General features: G+C 27.6%; 1 protein-coding gene across 2 annotated transcripts in view; it reads right to left on the reverse strand.

Moving 5' to 3' along the window:
* The window catches only part of LOC107173892 (uncharacterized), a 46,895-nt gene extending 32,460 nt beyond the window's left edge, over positions 1–14,435 (reverse strand). Inside the window, exon 1 of one of the 2 annotated variants that reach the window (XM_015524626.2) lies at positions 13,771–14,435. In XM_015524626.2, coding sequence (XP_015380112.1) covers positions 13,771–13,795 — 25 coding nt within the window. In that variant the 5' untranslated portion in view covers positions 13,796–14,435. Of the gene's footprint in view, positions 1–4,291; positions 5,108–13,770 lie in introns of those variants that run through there. The other variant, XM_015524625.2, reaches the window with a different exon arrangement.
* Between the last annotated feature and the right edge of the window lie 5,465 nt (positions 14,436–19,900).

Raw genomic sequence — 19,900 nt, forward strand, 5'->3', positions numbered from 1 at the left:
ATAATTTACATTATGCTATTACTTAAAACTTACATGTTTTAGGTGACAATTTAATTACAATAGTAAGGGCTGATGACTATATTAATTATTCTACTTATTTACCATATTGTTTTGAGTTATAACCCGTTTTCTAAATATTATGGGTTTGGTGATGTGTTAAATGAGTTTTTTTTCTTAAAATTCGTTTGTATTTATATATTGGGCGTGAAAACAATAATATTTATTTTCTTCATATAATAGTAAACACAAAATAAAATAAAACTAAAAAATTTGTTATACTTTATTTATGGTTTCGTAATAAGCAGATGGTATACCTTATTCTGCATACGTCTATTGTATTTATTAAGCTTACAGCTTTGGATAAATAATCAAACTTTTTTATTGCTTCATTTCTATTAGGCCATCTCTAGCAATAATTTCAATTGATAAAATAAATAATAACATGGAAATAATATAGTAAAGAGTCCAACCAAGTCCCAGTGAAGTCAGTGTAGTTTCAGTGTAACAAATTAAAATGAAAATAATATGCGCAATATTTATCTATTAAATACAATCAAGGTCTGACATACCATAGTATGAATACATCACTGCTAATTCATTTAAATTGAGAAAACTTGTATTTAGATATATCGTCTACCTAGACAAAATATTGTTTACTTACCTAAGTAGATCATTTTTGTTATAGTATATAATATAGTAATGATAGTATATATACTATATATATAATTAGTTCTTTTAATTTTTATACTGACTATTATAAGAATTTGTTATTAAGGTTTTTAATAATACTAATTTATTTGCATTAAGGGCTTATATTTTACGTTATACAGAGTGATTCTTTTAAGTGTGTACACTAATTATCTCGAAAAGTATTTACTTTTTTCAAAATATTTTTTTACATGGTTTCAAGTTATTAAAAAACCAACGTTTTTATTAAAAAATTATACTTTTAAATATTTTTTATCCTTATCATTTTTTACTTTTTTGAATGAGAACATAGAGTTTTAATTTCATATTCCAAAGCAGAATATTTTTCTAAGTATTTTGATACGTAAAAATCGAATTTAGGACGAGTAGTTTATGAGTTATATGTATTTAAAGTTTAGACAAGCGGAGTAGTGGACAAACATTTTGCGGGGTAACCCCGTACCACTCCACTCCGCTCATCTAAACTTTAAATACCTATATCTCGTAAACTACTTGCCCTAAATTCAATTTTTATATAAAAAATATTATATTATAGAAAAATATTCTGTTTTGGAATATCAAATTAAAACTACATGTTGTCATTCAAAAAAGTAAAATACTTAAAAAATTATAGGGATAAAAAAATGTTAAAAATATAATTTTTTAATAAAAACGTTGGTTTTTTAACAACTTGAAATCATGTAAAAAATATTTTGAAAAAAGTAAATACTTTTCGAGATAATTAGTGTACCCACTTAAAAGAATCACCCTGTATATAGCTAGACATATAGGGGCTTATGGTAAATATGTTAAGATTTAAGATGAAACTAAATTTGAAAAAAACTCGATTACAAATTAAAAAGTATTAGATGTAGACACTATCTACAAAGAAAAACTTGAAGGAAAATCTTGTGAAAGATTTAAAATGTTTAACTACAATTATTATGAGTTTTTTAATTTAGTGTAATCTCATTCTTTTCTAACGATAATAATAGTACATATTTTTATAACCGATATAAATTACATACGTAATTCATAATCGTCTTTTTTATTTAATAACGGCTCGTCTCTCAACAATACAATAGTAATTGTTAAGCAATTTTCCCCTACCAAAAGAATTTTAATAAAACGGAAGTATTCTCCAATGAATATAGTGCAACTGCCTTCCCACTACCGTTATTTCATTTATATCATGCAACCGGATTATATTATCAAATACGCTCTAAAATATGTATAACAAATGTACGATGTATAGCGTATATCTAACAGAATGTATTCAAAGTTTTTGTTACCAAGTCCTAATTTTAATTACCACATCAATGCCACCCACTAAGTTTTTATAAATTTTAAATAATGATTATTAGTATTATGCATGTTCATAAATAAAAAGGAAAAAATTCAATAATTATATATCATAATATGTTCAACCAATTTTTAAGAATAAATTCTGCATTTACTAAATTTTTTACATTATTTCTGGATTTTATCTAGATTTTAAATGAATTTTACAAATCATTATACATTTATACAGTATATACACCTACAGTACATTGTATGCAATTAAAATTAAGACTACATCCCAGTTGGGCCTCCAATTAAAAATTGGTATACTATATAGTTGGGTCCAGGATTTATAGAGATACTATAATAGTTATTAGGTCTGGGATTTTTACAGCCTTACAGGTACAACACTATAGTTAGGTCCTTAATTTTTTTTTTTTTTGGTACACAATATAATTTTCCTTCCTATTTTAACAGACTTAGGACTGTCTATGATCTATTTAGACGAAAGATATGGCTAAAAATGTTTTTACAGTTTTTTTTCCATTAAAAATATAAATTATTCGAATTTGTTTATAATTATAAATGGCAATAACATGCAAGTATTAAACAAAGAAAAAATTTTCAAAGTAAAAAACACGAAAATACATAGGTATTTTATAATAGAAATAAAAATAAAACATTGCTTAAAAAAATCACACGCGTGTCGGTAAAAATGTATAAGATATTAATTTTACGAAATCAATCGATTAATTACTACTGTATTTTTTCATTAATTTTATTTCTTATACATTTTTCTTTTAGTATAATACAATTTTCTATTTTTCATTATTTCTGAGCTTCTCATTTTAATATATGCATTGATAATCTTAAATAATTGCCAATTGAGCACTGACTTATTTATATAGAAAAATAACAAAACAATAATAACTAAAAATATACTTAATCAATGTTAATGATATTTGATAATATTTTTCATTTGAATTATATATTTACATTAAATACCCAACCTAACTAGTGTAGTACCTGCGATTTAAGCCTATAGTATGCAGGACTCAACTCGGATGCACCGAAAATCAATTTTAAAAATTCAAACTACGTTCGTAGAGCTTTCTTACTGTCTTAACCCGTGAATATTGCGTTTAATACGTGACTGAATGTGTAGGTATAGCTAGTAGGTAATACCTACTAAACATACAACCAATGTAATTATTTTGTTAGGGTCCATAATCGATTAAATTGTATTAGTACCTATATCAATCATATTTTATTAAATTATAGGTACAATCTAATTTATTAGTTTAAAAAAAAGGTATGAGTAATTATTAATTTTGTATGAAAAAGTAAATGATTTTTAACTAATAATTTAAGTTACTTTTATTTTCTAATTAAATTCTAACTGTTACAAGTTAACAAAAGTAACTTTTAACTTTAAACTTACATTGTTCAATCTTAATTTGACTTAACGAGTTAAAAAAAAAAAAATTTACTTGTCCAGTCTTGCTAATAAGTATTATCACAAATATGGGTTAACTCATAACTTAGAAAATATAAAAATAATAAAATATAAATTAATTAAATGTACCAATACGGCAATACAATATAAATATATTATTGAGTCATTGAGGTACGGATACTAACCTGTCCAACCTATATGTAGTATAAATATTAATATTCATTTCTTTTGTGATTATAGAATAATCTAAGATCATAATATAGATAATAGCATAAGGTTAAATAATAACTACCTTTACGACTATACTGCCTGTATGGCTATATATTATGTTGTATATATAGGTATTTTTATTTTTATTTATAATATTAAAATAATTAAAAACGCAATTATTTCCATTTACAATATTCCATCCTCACAAAAGGGCCACTTGGGCAATCTCCAACTAACTCCCTTAAACACGTATCTGGAGTCAAACGAGGATTTATAAATTTAACATGTGATTATGTGGCTATTGTCTATTTACTATATTATTTAATCACTTATTCACTCACATGATCTTATTCAACACATAAATACTGTTATACACAGAGAGTACCAGAAAGAACTGCCCAATGACCCAATGTACGTAATAAGTTCCTAGTATCCTACTAATGTCTAATTACTATTTACTAGTAATCAAATTAGATATTATGTAATAACTTTTTTCCATGATACAAACATTAAAAAATAAATAAATATTGATTAGTAAAAAGTTATTAGATACAGTGTTAGACAATTGTCTTAATTGTTTTCTTGTTACAACCTACATTCTATTTCTATATTATATTTGTATAATGTGTAGGTATTGAAAAACAAATTAATTTATACCTTTCATGTTCCGTTTGTTTTTGCGCTTTGACTTTTTACGCTTATGATCGCCGCCGTTGAATATTTTCTTCGACGACAAGTAAATAGCTTTTTTCACTATATAGTACAGACCGAAAAATATCATAATCCGAATCGGTGCCCTCCAAAATTCAACGGCACTAATAACGCGAGCCAGTTTTATTAGACGCTACGAACGAAATCAAGACGTTTTTTTTATTCGTAAATATCGCATAACATCATAATACTTTTTACCATTCCTATTGTTTCTATTAACGCTTATTCCGATACATGAAAAAATAAAAAATATGTAATTGTACTATGTAAGTATATTATACTGTTTTCATTTGTGTAATAATAATAAAATATTATCGATGACGTTGACGTCCGGATAACATAATATATATTATTATTAAGCAGTGGGGCGTGAAGAGGCGCACTTATTCGCTGTCGATAACGAGAGAGAATTTTAATAACGGGCGCGGACACTGCTTCGTTGTTGTTTAATAATATGTAATACACGTAATGAGGGCGAGAGAAAAAAAAATAAAAATCAGTTCGATAAAAATTGAATACTATATTATAGTATAAAAAACTCGGCTATAAAACGTATTATAATAAATTATAACGCAACACGTCAAATACGGTTCATAATATAATTATTATTCATATATACGTTATTGCGAATTACAATATTGGCTCGACACGACGATAGTAATAATGTTATGTATTGTCGTGTTCGCGAACAAAGGAGAGATCGAAAATCGAAAAACAAACGAAATGTCACTGGAGAACAAGCGACAAGACGAGACGGCGCGGGACGACTTATCGGCATATGTTGTGCCGAGATGGTCGGATGCCAAAGCAGATGTGTCGGAGGGACCGTGAACGGAACAGCTCATTGGTCGTCGTATTAATAGACGTGTGAGTGTGATGCGTTCATCGCGTGCGCTGCTGGGGGATCGAGTCGTTTATAAATGATTATTATTTATAATTATTATTTTTTCACTTAAAATAAATACTTACAATATTATACTAAAGAATTGGACTTAAATATTATATGGTTCGACAAGTAAATTTGATAACCTAATTTAAAAAAGAAAATACTGCTAGTACACGAGATACAGATGAGACAGTATTATGATTCGGGAAAACTTTAGGTATCCTTTTTTATTTATTTATTATAGCCGCAAAAACTAAGGTTATTGTCATATTGTACAATGTAAACATTAAATTAGGTTTCCTTTGTATAGAAGCATCTCTCTGATTACTAAAATATTACGAATCATTATTCACAGTGCACATTATATAATTACTATTTAAAATTATATTATTACATTACATTATATAGCTAGTATCATACTATTTTATAAGTATTTAGGTCTAGGGGTTTATTACTTAGGCCTTCGTTTCTTCTATATATTATATTAATTATTAATAATATAATCGAATAAGTATAGGATTATAGATATGCTCAATACGACAATACATTTAAACTAATAAAACTGGTTAATTCTGAGTAGTGGATATATTCAAGAAGAGACGTGGGGTTATAAAAAGAGATTTTTAATTTTTTAATTTTTTAATCTACACATAAATAATAAAAGATCTATTAATACAATACGGATATTGAATAAATTAAGAAAAACTAAAGTGGATATAGATAATACTCTCCAATATCCCCTTTTGGAAACTGCCACTACAGAGTACAGCCTATAATAAATAATAAGTACCTATATATATTATAGATTAAAACATATTTTCTGCATTGATGTACTTACTGCAGACTAGTGCAGAGCATAATATATCGAGGAACCTCCTACGTCTATCTCTGCAAAATGATAAAATATCTCCCCAATATATGATACACGCAACAATATTGCAGGTCGAATGGGAGCTTAAAATAAATGTATAGGTAGGGTACTTGGGTACGTTTTATTCTATTGTTCAAACATTAAACATTAAAATAATAATGCCAGAAGTCTTAATACTTTTAACATTGTATTGTGCAAAAAAAGACATAAACACTTTATTTGAAGTATGAATAATAGTCGGGCATAATCGTGCAACTGTTATAATATTACGTCTATATTTACTGTTGGAAAATAATTAGATTCAAATTTCAAAGGATTATTCGGTTTTAAATTCCGTGTCAATCACTTATGATGGCTAATCTATAGTTTATTCGAAAATAAATATCATACATTTGAGCTCTCAAATCCATATTTTTAGCTTGTAGTTTTAGAATATCTACCTATAATCTGTAGGTATATAAAAACGCTTCTATAAACAAAAAATATAATACATACTAACTACATTAATATATCTACAGAATATGCGTAACGAAATCTATTGCATCATATGAAGAATTTGAAAAATGTTTATTGTGTATGAAGATAATAATCTAATAAATGAGTTGACATTTTTTTTTCATCATAGTCTATGGAGGAAAAATGTTAATCAACCGGAAGTAATTTAAAAGTAGAAATTTATTATTTGACATAGGTGTTTACTTGTCTATTGACTACTCAGGGTGGGTCGAAAAAGAGCAGACATTGAATTAAAAGTTTAAACAATACTCAATATTGTCGTTTTTATTATTGCTGAATGCTGATTGTTTTTTATAAAACGATGACATGCATACTATTATTTTATACCTAAAAAGAAATGCAATATACAATTAATCACAGTTACTGAGTTACAAAGTAAAAACCTACCTATATTTACCTATACGGTTATATGTATACCTACCTATGTGACCTTAATCATCTTGTATTTTTCATAACAAATATACAATAATACAATAAATAGTTTATTATACTTTAATAAAGTATTCAAATATAAATATTATTTAACATATGTTGAGATTTGTGTACATGAAAATACATCATTTAACTAGGTACCTATAGTGAATACCTATTTTCCATACCTAATCTTGGTAAATTATCAGAATAAAAGTATAATATAATAATTTATGCTGACATAATGATATAATTAATTTTATTATGTCAACAGTCAACACGATAATACATCATAATACTATTTTTGGAATTTTTACAAAACTAGTGGTTTCTATATTAATTTTGTAACGATACTGGATACATGCTTCGAAAATGTTTACTTCATAATATTTTTAAATTTTAAATACACGATCAAAATATGTATATAGAATATCAGAACATCATCCGATAATTTGTTAAAAGATTTATCTGAAATCCCATACAATTAATTTACAGGCTTAAATATTTAAACCATTTAATGTAAGTAATTTTCATGTGGTATTATGGTTCCATATTTTAAAATTATAAAAAAAAATCACCTACTTAAAACATTTTATTGTTTAAATATTTAAAAATAAAATCGTTAAATGTTGAAATCGATAACATTTGCAGTTAGTGTCTCAGAATAAAAATATAAAATTGTATTTTTAATGTTATAATCATAAGAATATTTTTTATTTAATAGTGTTCATAGGTATTACTTTTAAAAGTAAATTGTTGAATTAATAATTATAATAAATTGCACATAGCCATCATGTAGGTAATAAATAATAATACAATAAAATAGAGTTTTAAATATATCGTTTTTTTAAAAATATAAATTGATTGTGTAAATGATTAACCGCTTGAAAATAATTACAAGAGTAATGAATAATGATAACTGATAACTGAAAAGGAAATAAACCCACACAAAATAATAACTCGATAAATTGTACATGTTATTAAATAATAAATATTATGACCAATAATTAATTTTAAAAAATTGCTTACTTTCAACAATATTTGGTGAAAAATGTTTTAGTTTATAAATTAAATTCTAGATTTTTTTCTAGCCTATTATAAATTATGTATAGGTAGTAAAAATATGAAGCTTAAATGTGTACCATATGTTAACATAATACAAAATATAAAAATAATTATATGATACTGAGCCAAATGTTGGATTATTTTTATCCATATTATTTTTCATTTGGCGCGAAATAAGAGCGGGAAAATATATAAACACAACATAATATCCTTTAATGATACATGTTTCTATCTATTTATTGTGCTCTTCAATGGTTATTACTTGTTGGTATAATGTTATGAATTATAATTTTTAAGTAGACAATTATGTATTAGTAATTTATATTGCAGAATAATAAGTTCGACTTATCTTCACTATTATATTGATGAGTGATGAACTGATGACCAAAAATTTATTCTTAACAATTTTAGGTTTGACCACATTATATATTGATATAAATTTTTTGGTATTAGGATACGGATACCTATTAATTAATTCATTGATAATAGTGATTAGTGAAATATTTGTTTTATATGTATTGGACATATCTATTTTCTTATATTATTCTTAAATAGGTATTTTATATATTTTTATAAATATTCTAAAATATTTTTTTTTATAAATTAGGTAATAAATTTAAGTTTAATTCATTAGGAAATATATCGATGAAATATGATTTGTAATTTGTACTAACCAATTGTAAATATTAATTAATCTTTGGATAATTTTAACAAAATTTAATTTTAAAAATACTATTTTGATGAGGTATAGTAATTGTCTATTGACTATTTACGATCAGAAACTAGAGTACTAGATACCTATAAATACTCAAGTATTATTTTTTACCTGCACTCTTTTTATGACTAGGTTTACTGAATATTGTCATTCAAAGGTCCTCCTCTCTTTTTTTACATTTTTGTGTAACTAATTCCGTCTAGTTAAGTATATTTAGAAGTGTTATTTCATGGTTTTACTTTTTTAGATATCAGAGATATTAGTATTTACAGTCCAACTTAAAATTGTTTAAAGGTAGCCTCTTTTACTTTTTTCTTAAAAATATAATTATGTGCACTATCTTAGCTCATCGCATGGCATTGGTTGTATAAGTTGTATAAGTCGGTATAATCGTAAATAATAAATTATTTGTGGAACTTCATACTTATAAAAAGGATAATATCTAGGAATCTCGATTCTCGGTCTTCATTATAGCTAATTATAAGATAACTGATAACTCACAATTATTATAAGGCTAATCATTGCAAATGTCACCTAATATCAAATATATAAGAACTCTTGCATGTACTAAATCGTAATTAGTGACCACGAATCTAAAGTAAAATCTTGGTAAATCCTATAAATTATTTGAATTGCAGTGCGGGCACTTAGCGGCCTTTGTCATTAATGATATGGAGAATTTTTATTGTTTACTATTTTAACCATGATAACTTACCGATAACTTATGTAACTAAATAATGAAGAATTTGTGTAAATACAACATAATAGGTACGATCTGGAGTATGAAGTTTTTAATAACAATAATGTGATAATCGTTACTTCAAAAAAGAATTCATGCAATAAACATTTTGGGATATATATTTTTGATAGTCTAATGTTTATAGGAAATGTAACAAAAAATTTGAAGTGTATGCTAGCAGTATGTACCGCAGTTTCTTACAACCGTAGCTATTGCTTATCAATAGTATAATAAAATTCAATAAGCCTGCACTGTATTCTGAAGTAAATCTATAATCCCTTAAGGAAATCTTAATTCAAATCCCAGAAGAATTTTTAAAATTAAGGAAAACAGGATCAAGATGACTTCACTTGATCGTTTAAAAAATTAAATATATTATTTATTACATTTATTTTAAATTATAAAATTTTTTTTCAAATTTTTAGTTAAGTATACATAGTATATACTATTTTAGAGATATATACTATATTATAGCCTAACATATATGGGTAATAAATAATTACGATTAGTTTTTTTATTTGTAGTTTCTATCTATTCTAGCTGATTGAAAATTTCATATGAGCCCCCTCCAAAAAACATCATAAGTATGACCATGAATCCTTAACTTTTTTACACGTGTTTAGATTTTTTTATGAGGTGCACCATAGATATATAGTATAAAGTTAACCCTTTGCATTGTATTTTTTTTTTGTAACAAAAATTGTTGGCACGGTTTTAAATGTGGCGATTCTTAGTTCCTTTTCTCTTAAAAAAAAATTTATCTTGGCAAATTACCATGATAATTTAATCCATTTTTAAATTTACTAGCAAACACACATAGTAATAGATACGTATTGAATCAAAAATTATTGATGTTATAACTGAATAAGAGACTAATGGTTTATTACTTTTAAAATTAGTTAGGTTTAGGTACCAGTTTTTTTATTCAACTATCTATATATAGTTTTAGACTTAAGTAATTAGATAGTGTTTATGCTATATAATACAATTTCATGTTTCGAGAAAGTCGTTTTAATCATTAACACCATGCAAGTAGGTAGTATTGAATCCACTTTCAGGAAGCATGAATAAATAATTAATTCTGTAATGTTCATACATCAAATATAAATTATTTTTTTTTATTGTTCAATTTAATTTTTGACTTCAGCCTACAATGCTACATAATTTATAAGCAGAAACTGTTAGATTTCATAGAATATTATATTCTAAATTTTATGTTATATACCTAGTTAATATTTGTATGGTCACAGTCTATTTGTGTTTTTCACCGCAGTAATTACACTAAGTTTAAGCGGAAATATTCCTCTCGAGGAACATCATCGATTTTACAGTATTACCCATCACAGGGAGATTACACAATGGCTAGTGATTATCTATTTATCCACCAACTTACAGCAAGTAGCAAAACAAATTTTAAGAGCCTAATCTCACTGTCATTTTATGAAATTTTAAGAGGAACCCAATAGGAAAAATATCCATTTAGGATCGAGAATGTGATATGAAAAGATGTAGTGAAGATGAAATGGAAGCAGTGAAGTATTTAGGGGAGTCCATGGGATCTGGACCCTTCATTGGCCCCATAAATATCTACCTAAGCATCTAATATATTTATTAATATATTTTGTGCTAATATAAGTGCTAATATAACTACATAATTATTTTTTACGTAGGCAATCGAGAAAAAAATGTTATCATATAATTTGTTATGCTGCATGGTGGCCACTTGTCAGTTGGTAATCGATAAGGTTCTTTTAAAGTCTATTATCAACAACCTTCCCGATGTCCATTATTTATTTATTTATTTATTTATTTATTTATTTAAATTATAAACGGGCGTTCAGTTCAATTACAGCACGTGCATGAAAAAACATGTTAAATATGATTAAGAAAAAAAAAGTATAATCATAATTAAAATAAAATTATATAACTAATAAAATACAAAGTTTTTATACGTATAAAAGAAGTTAAACACAAATCATGTACAAATATAAATAATAATAATTAAATTTGAAATAAATTGAGATTTTAATTCTAATTGTTTAAATAAAAATTAAGAAGGAAGCGTCCGAGTTGTCAAGAGACATACAATGCACCTGCAGTGGTTTGTTTGAGCCATATTATTATAAATATGGATATAATATAACATGATTATAAATAAACTTTAATAATATTTTCATTTATCAATTTATTTATAATAAAATATTATTCATATTTCAAATATCGTGATTATTTCTTGTAAATAATTATTAACATCAAAATGGCTTAATGTTAATACATTTTAATAAATTTAATTTCTATTCTAGTGCAATGTTGGGGGTAAAAGCGGCTCCCCACTTAAACATGTTTGGATAATTAGATAGACCCCACCATGAAAAATTCCTATGCCACTGCGAAGAAGATCTAAAAAGAGGAACAGATTGGAGGTAGTTCGAATAACTGACAGGGATGTTGAAGACTTGGATGTATATACCGAGCCACTTAGAGGCCGCTAATACCCGACCATTCCTCTCTAAAAAAATAATAATTATAATTATAATTTTTGTAAAAAAAAATTGTGACTATATTTTTATTTTATTTTTCAACTGCTATTGTAAAAATATGATAGGTACCATGTATTAAAATTTCAAATCTTAGATATAAAAGGAAAATTTTGTATGAATTGCTAGCATAAAATAATTTATGAATTTTCGTGATTTTTACGTATGTTGTCAAAATTCAAACTTTGAATGCTTGTAAATAAAAATCGTGACAATGAATTTATTTTATTTTTCAACTGCTATTGTTACAATGTGTTAGAAGCCTTGTATTAAATTTTCTTTGTTTTTCTCGATTATTTAGAAAAGTATTAAGAATTTTTTTACTTTTGACCCCCCAAAGTACCAACTAGATTCACTTTCTGATCGAACGAGGTACTGAAGTCAAAAATCGAAGCATTTTTACTGCCCCAAAACGCGATGACAGACACAAAAAAAAACACACACATCATGGTAAAATCAATACATTCATCGCTCCGCTCAGAATCTAAAAGGAAGTGATAAATGATAATGTTAGGGAATCACTCATGTCTCTGCATATTATTATGATGTTAGGGTGTAAAAAAAAAAACTAGACTTAATTTAATCTGTTTAAACGTTGTATAATATTAAGGAAAATGTAATCGCATTTTAAAATTGTAAATATTTGACAGAGTCAAGCCAGAATTTAAAATTTCGTGGTCCATCGGCCATAGTACCTATCAATTGTTACGTTTTTATTGATTTCACATTTTACGCGTTCTCTTTTGAGGGGTGAATAGGCCAAGATGTTTAATGACTAATGAGTAAAGAATAATGACCGATTGGTGAAATGTTACTACTTAGGTACGTCTATAATACCTAAAGGTTTTTAATACAGAGTTAAAATTATGGCACTAAACAGCATTTCGTAACTATAAAATTGACAAAACGAGAATGATCAGACGCGTCATGTACCTATATATTATTATTCACACTTCTATGTAGCATAAAAGGTGTTAAACGTTTTTGATGAGAAAGTTGGCATCACACGTTACGTCTGCAGTCTACATTTATAATAAAAAATATAAAATACAACCTGTGTGGTTTTATACATCATGTACGATATACATTATACATATACTGCTGCCTGCAGCTATATACTGCAGATATCAATCGATATGGCGTGTGCAACGTGTTTAGTGTTTACAGTGTTTATACTGCAGTATTTATGAGTTATGAAGTATATTCAATGTACTTATGTAGGTATAAAACAATTAACAAAGTATAATGTATCTATTTGGGTATGACTTTCTAGTAGGTATACGCGTATAAAAACTCGGCTATAAGGTCAATTTTCGATCGGTTGTCATCGATTTAGCACGTACGTATACCTACTATACCTACATAAACTTGCTCTGCAGACTACAAATATAATACGCATAGATATACATATTAATTGAGAAAAAAAATGTACCAAGAGGACTTTTATTTTTTTAAATTTTTTGCCGCCCCTATATATATTACCTACATATCATGAACAATAGTTTAGTATACCTACTTATATTATATTATTATTACAATAATACATATATTATAATCGCATCGTTGCGCGCGCTATAAACACACGTAATTTATCCATATTTCTGCGCTACACGAGTACGCGTATAATAGTATATAGGTATTATATAGATCGAATCGCCCTGCCGAATTAATGTCATTTAACTCACTTGGCTTCTCCATTTCCCCGTCCATCGGTTACTCAGCCGTGTCCGCCGCGTCCGTATTCGCGGGTCCGCGGCCGCTTCCGGTGCGACGACGGTGATGACTCATCGCGTTCGACCGGCCGCAACAAAAACCGCCGACACGATATCCGCCACCCTCGTGGTCGTAAATGTTGAGATCGGACGGCTAAACAATCGCACCCGATTCATGGTCGATAGGTTTTCCGTGGTCGTCTCGCGTGCGATGTTCTCTCGATTACACCGATCTATGATGCGCGTATGTTGTGATTTACACGACCATACAAGTCGAGTGCCCGTGAATAGTTGCACACGATTCCGATAATGATGGTTGGGGACGGGTGGTATTATTTATATACACGTTATCCGCAGATTTTAATATATCTGATGTATATTTTTTACGACACGAGTAGTGTTTTAATTTAATGATGATACACCTAATAATATTGTGATTACATACACGATATATCGTAGGGACGCACCTAATATAATATAGTATGCGATATATAGGTACCGTCGTCTCCGCCTCGTAGTTGAATCGCAACGACTATTGTTTCGTATTGCTATATAATATAGTCTCTCCCTCGAATTTGGTTTAAGTTCTCTAGAAGAAAAAAAAATACGCACAAACACGCCCGAACACGCTGTCGCGAGTTGTGTAGTACCTAGGTACTAGTATCCGTCGTTTTGGTAGTACGCGCGCGCCCCCGATCGATAGCAATGCGCGAGCGTGTGTCTATGTGTGTGTGTGTGTGTGTGTGTGTGTGTGTGTGTGTGTGTGTGTGTGTGTGCGGTTGACGTGCGCCTCGACGCCATTCACCTCGATGGTATTGTATTTTTTTATAAAATTCATATATTTACGGTGCAACTAGTCGCTCCAAGATGATGTGTGTACTATTATGTAAAATAATGTATACATAATTATAATTTTATCTCACACGGACAAGAAAGATTAAGATTCAATATACCTATATTGGCTATATTTATTTAAAAAAAAATACGGAAAATTATGAATTCCGTATTACTATAGTGTATTGTGTATATATAATTTAATTTATGTTCATCACCTTTAGAATGTTATAAAGTACGTTTTAAAATATTAGAGATAACTTCTAAGAAGATCTTCTCTACATCGTGGTTCTAGTCCTTCTTCAAACACCCATCATCACTATAGGAAGTGAGACCCAGTTACACAAGTTACACAATTAATATAATAATATATAATATTATAATGTATTCATGTATATACTATATACTATATAGAATATATATACAGAGTGATTCATCAAACATGCTCACCCTTATTAATGCCTACAATAATGCATTTATTCTAATTCTGATTTTTGGAATTTCTAAATATAATATATAGGTACTTAAAGTCTAACCTAACCTAACCTAACCTTACAACTAAAAAAAAAAAATTGTTTCCATTCTACTGTCTATTCATAGGGTGTTACCACTGGGTTTCTTCCATATTCTAACTATTCGTGTTAATTGTATTTGTCAATTTATTATCAAACCTACTCATTACACAAACAATTTAAAGATTGTAGATTACTTCAATAAATAATAAAAAAAAAGTCTTAAAGACCACATTTTCTAATTATTGATATTTTTCTATACATGCTACCTAGACAGGGCTGGATTGGTTAGGCGAGCTACCGAGAAAATCTCGGCGGGCCGCTCAAAAAAAATGCCGATCGTAAGTGTTTGGGCAAATATTTCATAACACAAATTTGAATACATTTATTTAACTCTGTGCACTACGTCAAATCTAAATCAATTTATACATTTTTATTTGAAAAAGGCCCCTTTTAGGGCTGGTTAAAAAACTAAAATTCGGTGGGCCGATACCTTGCAGTCTATCCGGCACTGTACCTAGGAAAGTTAAGTCGTGGTGAAACAAACTTCTGTTTTTCAAATGAGAACCTCCCCCCCTTTTTTAATGTAATTTATTTATTTGATATCTTTATGAAAATGTTGATATATATAATAATTATAAATTGGAACGAGTAGTGTCTATTATCCTCAAACATATGATCTTACAAAAATTAAAATTCCAAAGCCATTATCATGGGCGTAATATCCTTAGTAGGTACTCAAAGTTAAATAACTTAGAATAACTCGCTTGAATTTTTATCTTGATAAGGTATAATTTTTGGAATAATTATCCATGCTACATATCTAATTAACAGTAGAAAAAGGGTTTTCTAATTTTAAAAACAGAAGTGTAGTGTATATCTGCAGGATACCCTTTAAGTAATACAAACAAATTTCAAAAATTAAAAACAAAAGGTATATTTAAAAATTCCAAAAATTAGATTTTGAATAACTGCATGATTGAAGAAAAATAGGACAAATATACTTGGTGAATCACTCTGTATATTTTGAATCGATTAGAGAAACTGAATTTCGAGTTGTTAGAATTTACCATTTTTGGTCGATAAATTCTTTGCATTTACAATAATCGGCATTTTCTGGTGACATTATTAATAATTATGCAAAAAATGGTAGGTATGTGGGTTTAGTCGTTTATAATGACAAATTCAAAAAAATGTATGAACGTAATTTGAATTCTTAACTTTCATATACATTCATATTCATATAATGCCTATATCATGTCAATTATATGCATAGCAGTGGATAATGTGCATAGTACTAAAGTACTAGATACACCAGCTGGTATTTATTTATTTATCTGTTATTACAATTGCTGAGTTTTATTTACTATTTTTGAAAATTAAATTTTATACATTCGAACATTTCAAACGCAAAAATTCTTGAGTCTATATTATTGCGGATCATCGCGTATAAAGTTTGGTATTCTTAAGTATATCAATGCTGTAACCAATAACCATGTGTTGATATGGTGGGCCAGTTGCTTTATGCCCCAGCGAGAAGATAAATAATACTGACAATACTGTACTATATGAAAGCATTATTCCCAGTCCTTAGCGTTTTATTATCCTCCAGACCCATACAGTACCAAAAGTGCATAAAGTAAAAAACGTTTATTTTACCCCAAAACCCATTTATTATATATATAATACATTAATACATATCATAATATATTCGTATTTGCATAACTTTGAATATATTAATATATACCTTTGAATTTCTTATAGAATGTCTGCGTTATATTTTACTCTTGTATTTTAGTTTTATCAGTAAATTTTAAATATATTGGACAGTGTAATTTTAGTGTAACGTTTTTAGAGGTGCAAAATTCATAAGGTTTCAAAACAAATTTCGAGCTTTGAAATTATTGTAAAAGCACTATTGGCCCTAGTCACGGGTTGATATAATTTTTTTTATTCTCATGGTATAGTTGTATCGGCTATAATAAAATATTTCACCCTTATGTATACAGCATACAGCATTACGTAATATGGCGTCTGCTCAGCTGTGCCTGCTGGTATACTAATGGTGTATACATAGGAATTATTTTCAGTAGGGTGAATTCATCATAGGTCAAGCATATAGCACTAATATATAACCATTACTAGAACTTTTTTAGTGATCCGACTTAGCTGAGTGGTTATAATTATAACGTAAAAATATAAATAGAGATTGCGCAGTTTTATATTGTAATATTGTATAAAATGCATTTATAAAAAAATATTAAAAATTTCAGCTATAACTAATGCTATATTATGATGAATCATCAAAAAAAAAGTCTTGTTCATCTAACATTTTCTCGTCGGTTACTCAAAAATGTTTTTAATCAACTTATTTTTAAAAGATTCCTGTAAACGGTATAATTCAGAGCTGGATTAGACAAATTCGGCCGACCACGAGTTTTTTTGCTTTATCGGTCTACTTACAAGCTTAATATTAAAAACACCTACAACCATATACAATGGTCTGTGCAAGTCCAAAACTTAGACTCCAATTTTTCAACTTTGAACTCTTTATTAACACATTTTCAGTCAGCAGTCTCATGACTTCAACGGTCCTAAATTGTCTGTATTGAGTTTTACATAATAAGTCGCGTGATCAATCCGGCCTTATTTAAACACAACAGTGAATGGAAATCAATTTCTAAAAAAATAGAACTGATCATTGACATTTGTAAACATAATTCTTAAGCATTGATGCAGGTTATCACTTATCAGCAAATGTGCAATTTTAATAATTCATAATGTAAACATTAAACACCTATCAAAAAACAAAAACCTTATATATGATACAACGGCCATGTAGAATGGTTATGTAATGATAATATACATAGGACATAGGTATGTATAAAATTAAATGCATACAAATTTTGAATTAAACCTGTAGTTTCACTATGGGTCCTGGCTCAGAGCGCTTCCCCTATATACGCCAATAACCTGATATTCGCCTACTTTAAAAGTTTTATTTTTTTTATTTTATTAAATTAAAGTGTTTCTGACATACAAGGTCATCTAACTTATTGATATAATAAGAAATTTTTAACATAATTAAGTTGTTAAGCGTAAATTAATTACAATATATACAGTAAATTACAAAGATTTATAAATAAATAATAAAATATGACATCATAATATTAGTTAATCTAAGTGTACTTTAAAAGTAGTAACAGTAAGTAGGTACTTACAACGACATCTGTAGGTTACAACAAAAACCATAAAGTCTAGACCAAGAACAACAGTCGTCGTTGACTATATTATTATAACAATTTAGTACTTGCACTTTGTATTATTTAAAAAAGCATCGACAAATAGAGGTGTTGACACCACATGTTTACAACATTCAGAAGCTCCAACTTTACAACTACCTACAAGTAAAATTTACTATACCCGTGAGGATTTACCCATTGCAATATCTCCCAAAATAATGGTGATATCGAAAAGACTCACAGGGATCAGAACTACACTTATTTCATATTTTAATTGATTTTAACGTTTTGGTAAAAAAGTTAAAAAATATATTTTTGTACTTAATTATTTCCAAAAAAATTAAAGATAGCCATTTTGTAGAGTTTATTTTTCTGAAGATATTGACGTTTCAAAATTTTATTTTCATTAATTTCATGATTTTTAATACTTTTTAGTTTCGAGAAAAATTGCAAATTAATTAACACCATAATGTTATCAAACATGTGACCCGCCGCGGCCGAATACCTTCCGTGTTCCTAACTACCTATAATCATATTTTATTTCTTCAAAACTAGAAAAAATATTAAAAATCAGGAAATTAATGAAAATAAAATTTTAAAACGTCAATATTTTCAGAAAAATAAACCCTACAAAATGGCTATATTTAATATTTCTGGAAATAATTAAATAAAAATATATATTTTTTACATTTTTTACAAAAAACATTTAAATAAATTTAAAAAATGAAATAATTGTAGTTCTTATCCCTCTGAATCTTATTATAAAACCAGAATTTTAATATTTCCATTATTTCGTGAAATATCGCAATGGGTAAATCCTCGCGGGACACCCTGGGACGTGGTTTAGCGTTCACCATTTACTTCATGCAGCATTTCACTTATGTGTGAAGTTTATACAACCAAGCTTTTAATTTGGATGGCAGAATTCTAAAATAAATTGTTATTATCATAATTCAGTTTTAATGATATATGAAGCTAATTTAGATTTTATTCTATTAACCATTTCAATTATTCTACAAATCATAATTAATTGACCCTTTAAAATCGGCTCACCTTTTATACTTAGATACTGAGACTTAGATTCATTTCCCCAGCCCCCCCCCCTAAATAGACATTCTGAATTTTCGTTTATTCCGTATATTTAAAATTACACTTGGCATAAGTGAAGATGACAATCAAAAATAAAGACATGACTTTAAATAAATTAAATAAACACGTATAGTTTTAAATATATGTTAACTATACAACAATAGACAAGGTATTTTTAATTTGTATATGAAATTAATAATCGTAGATCAAATTATTATATGAGAAATGCTGGGAAATGGTATACCTGCAGCTGATATAAATATTCCAGATCGAATTGGAAGGAAACCACCAGCCCGGCACGACATCAATGCTCTTGCCGCTCTTGGTGTTGATTTGTTTCTCCAATTACATACAATTATATTTTATAGTTAACCTACCTACATAGAAATATTCAAATATGGATATAAAGTATAAAATATAAATTAT

Source organism: Diuraphis noxia, unplaced genomic scaffold (genome assembly GCF_037042655.1).
Source record: "Diuraphis noxia isolate RWA-SAM2 unplaced genomic scaffold, SU_Dnox_SAM2 contig0002, whole genome shotgun sequence".
In the NCBI taxonomy this organism is placed as follows: Eukaryota; Metazoa; Arthropoda; class Insecta; order Hemiptera; family Aphididae; genus Diuraphis; species Diuraphis noxia.